The sequence below is a fragment of the Halyomorpha halys genome, unplaced genomic scaffold (genome assembly GCF_000696795.3).
Source record: "Halyomorpha halys isolate HHAL.00 unplaced genomic scaffold, Hhal_1.1 Scaffold25.1, whole genome shotgun sequence".
Taxonomy (NCBI): domain Eukaryota; kingdom Metazoa; phylum Arthropoda; class Insecta; order Hemiptera; family Pentatomidae; genus Halyomorpha; species Halyomorpha halys.
Window position 1 is genome coordinate 650,880 of NW_027107314.1, and position 3,496 is coordinate 654,375.

At 26.9% G+C, this 3,496-nt stretch overlaps 1 protein-coding gene across 4 annotated transcripts in view; it reads right to left on the bottom strand.

The window, feature by feature from the left end:
- The window catches only part of LOC106683066 (keratin-associated protein 6-2), an 18,463-nt gene extending 16,544 nt beyond the window's left edge, over positions 1–1,919 (bottom strand). For 3 of the 4 annotated variants that reach the window (XR_001343508.3, XR_002945564.2, XM_014424290.3), the window contains exon 1: positions 1,802–1,918. Coding sequence is in view for 2 of the 4 variants with exons in the window: in XM_014424290.3 (XP_014279776.3) it covers positions 1,802–1,907 (106 nt within the window). In the remaining 2 variants the exon portion in view is untranslated. Of the gene's footprint in view, positions 1–1,801 lie in introns of all 4 variants that reach the window. The other variant, XM_014424299.3, reaches the window with a different exon arrangement.
- Between the last annotated feature and the right edge of the window lie 1,577 nt (positions 1,920–3,496).

Here is a 3,496-nt window from a genome sequence, read left to right on the forward strand (position 1 = left end):
CTCTTTTTCAATGTCATACATAACACTAATCACTGAAGCCATTTGTTACTTACGAATACTGGACAAGCACAGACATCCATGCCTTACCCTGGATTTGAACCAGGAACCTTAGGAAATGGTTTCAACACAACTAAATGGCGTATACAAATACATGGTTTAATAAGTATTATTAAAAAAAAAATCTTATTTGTTATGACGAAAATTCAGGTTCTAAATCTAGGTTTTATTTTATTATTAGTTTTTTTAAAATGAATAATAACCAATTAAAGAAACAAAACGTGTCAAATATACAAAATTTCATTAAAACCACTGAATTGCACTTTCATAAATTTACTTCGAAAGAAACGTTATTATTATTTATTAGGAATGATAAAATTTTAATTTAAAATAAACTGCTCGTTAAAAGTTTTAAAATAAAATGTATAAATTAATTTTGTATTAATATCTTTCCTTGCCTAGAAAAATATTGAGTTAAAGAAAATAAAATATTTCATCTTCACAGAATCTAGAGAAGATTTTTAGCACATTGATACAATCATGTGTTTATTCTGTTACTGCAATGTCAAGTACTGATTCTTATGGTCTGTTACTGTAAATTTAATAACACAAAAAGGACATAAATAATTGTGTCCAGGTCCAAACACCCCGTCATGGTAACTCATGCGTAGATGGACACCAATTATTTTTTAATGTACACTAATGCTCTGATGATTACAAAATAAGCGAAAATCACTCAATATTAATAAATAATTTTTTTGAGACAACAATAGCTTAATTCCAGGACAAGTTTTTGAAATAGTATAATGAAGTCAAAGTACATAAAAAATGTATAGTATATTTACTAATTGTGGTATAAATCTCGGTTAGTGTAAGTTTTTAAAATATTGTAATAAATTCGAATTATATGTAAAATATGTAATGGTTTATTTTAAATTTAAATTTTAAGTTATAATATTTGTTGGTATTAAATAATTAACAAATTTCAAATAATTTTAAATAAATAATAATAAATTGTAAATTATTTTTCCAATCCTTATCACAAAAAAAACTACATACACACTGGTGATATAGAAAAAAAATTCACCGCCTATTTAGTTGTTTGGAAACAATTTTCTCTATATAATGTATGTATGTATTTTTATAATTATGGCAAAGATACTTTTTGTTTTATAGCAGTTTTTTCAATATAGAGTGAAATTAGAGTACCATTATTAGAAAAACAACGACTAAATTTGTCGAAAAATAAAAATTCTTAACGTATAAACATATATAAAAATGTATATATTTATTTTAAAATAGCTGTTAGCTACAGAAGTGAGAAGATAAGTCAAATTAGAATGAACTGTTAAATAGAAAGAAAATAGACAAACTGAAATTTTAAAATAAAATAAATGAAGTAGATATAAGTATGACCTTCAGTTAATTCTGTTTATTTTATTCTATTATTGTGTTTACTTAAGTCATTTTTATGTAGTAAAATTGTATTTTGAAATGATTATGATTAGTTATTTTAAAGTTTAATTTTTTTTTCTATGAAGTATGTTTAAACGAATACCTTAACTAACGAACAAAAATTTATTGTCGAAAATTCGTTTAGTAACAAAAATATATATATATTATGCTTGAAAAAAAAATAAAATAAAAGTTTCTATCAACTGATCTATCATGAACAAAAATTATAATATATTGTTCTAGTAATGATATCCTCCTAAAACATTAATTTTCGCCCTTTAGCCATGCTCAAACCATTTGCCAGGTCGGCGTAGAGAAGCGTTGTAATTAAGTTAGTCAGATCCCTCACCAGGTGGTAACTTACACCTTGATGACGCTTCTGTCTTGAGGTCTGTGTCACCAGGTTTACTCTTGGGGCCGTCGTCTGCGGTGGCCAGAAGGCAACAGCTCAGCATTAGCAGGATCTGTTAGACATAAATTATTAAAACATATTGCTTTTGATAGTTTTATTAATAAAAAAAAATGCAATTATCCAGAATAAACAATAGTTAAATTAGTTAAGCTAGGCTAATAACCATAAATATTGGTTTTTGTAGTGCAATGAATCCGTTTTATTAAATATTAGATAGTGTAATGAACCTTATCTGTTCCTTTACAGATATTTTTCATATAAAAATCTATTCCGTAAGAAACTTACTAAAAATCCTTCCTACTTTTTTTATTGTTTTAATATGGCTTTTAACATGTTACACATTCTGATCGAATAAACATCACTCTAGTTTTTTGATCTTAAAAATTTCCTGTTGCTAGAGGATGGATTTTTTAATAGAAATTATTTCTTACAGCGATGGCTTATCTCCATATATTATTTTATTATTAATATCAATCTCATTATGAACTTATGAATAATAAATTTAAAAATTATAAGGAAGATGGCCACGGGACCTTCTAAATTAAATTAATGTTTGAAGTACCACCAATGGGTGGTTCCTTCCCAAGATTTTCAAGTGTATATGAAACATACAACATATTTACCTATTGTATTATTTTGTACAGTTGTAAATTACATTTAATAAATTAAAAAAAAAAGTTTGCTGTTCGGTTTCAATCTGCCACATTATCACACAATTCTTCTTACTAGGGTAGAGATGGACTGCCTCATCATTCGTGTGTTCTTCATGTAACTACGCGATTTTTCTTTAAAAGTTTGTCGTTGAGAATCATCATTTTTGATGTACCAGGGTTAATTGACAATTCCCCAATGAAATGTTTGTATAATTTAACTATTAGAGTCCCTGGTGCATCCCCACTGTTGGATTCCATGTGACCAGATAGGTTATATGGTTCGTTTATATGTAAGAAGCTTCTTATAGACAGAATAATTTGATTTTATATCAAAGAACGAAAATATTAATATGTTGCATATAAATGATTTAATGATTTTTCCAAATATGAAGGAGATGGTCGGGGGTACAGTCAAAAGGAACAAAAAATATACAACTATTCATTTACCGACATTTTGTCCCACTTTGCAGGGCTTCATCTGGGCTAAAAATGAAACAAAACAACTAAATATGTGTTGAATATGTAGAATAATAAGATACACAGATGTAAAATAAGATGGGGTTAAAAATTAAGTAAATATAAGTGAAAAAATTATAGAAAATTGAATAAAAAGAAATAAAAATAAGATGTACAATTTGAATATATATAAAAAAATATATCATAGACTATTAGATTTAAAATGAACTGGAGACGTAATATCAGGTAAAAATAGAATAGAAGGTATAAGAGAAATAAAAACTAAAATTGTGCTCACTAAGGAACGGAAAATTAAGGAAGTAGGACGAGAATAAATTAAGGCCAAGAAAGAATAACTAAAAATTATAATAATAAATAAGTAAAGATCAAACTAAAACCACTCATCTATCAAATTTTAAAGACAGAGAAACCATCCTCTGTTTCCAAATAGACAGCATCTAAACCAGCAACAAACCGACTTAACAAAGAAAACATCGTTTGCAGCAGGGTCACTATTTTACTG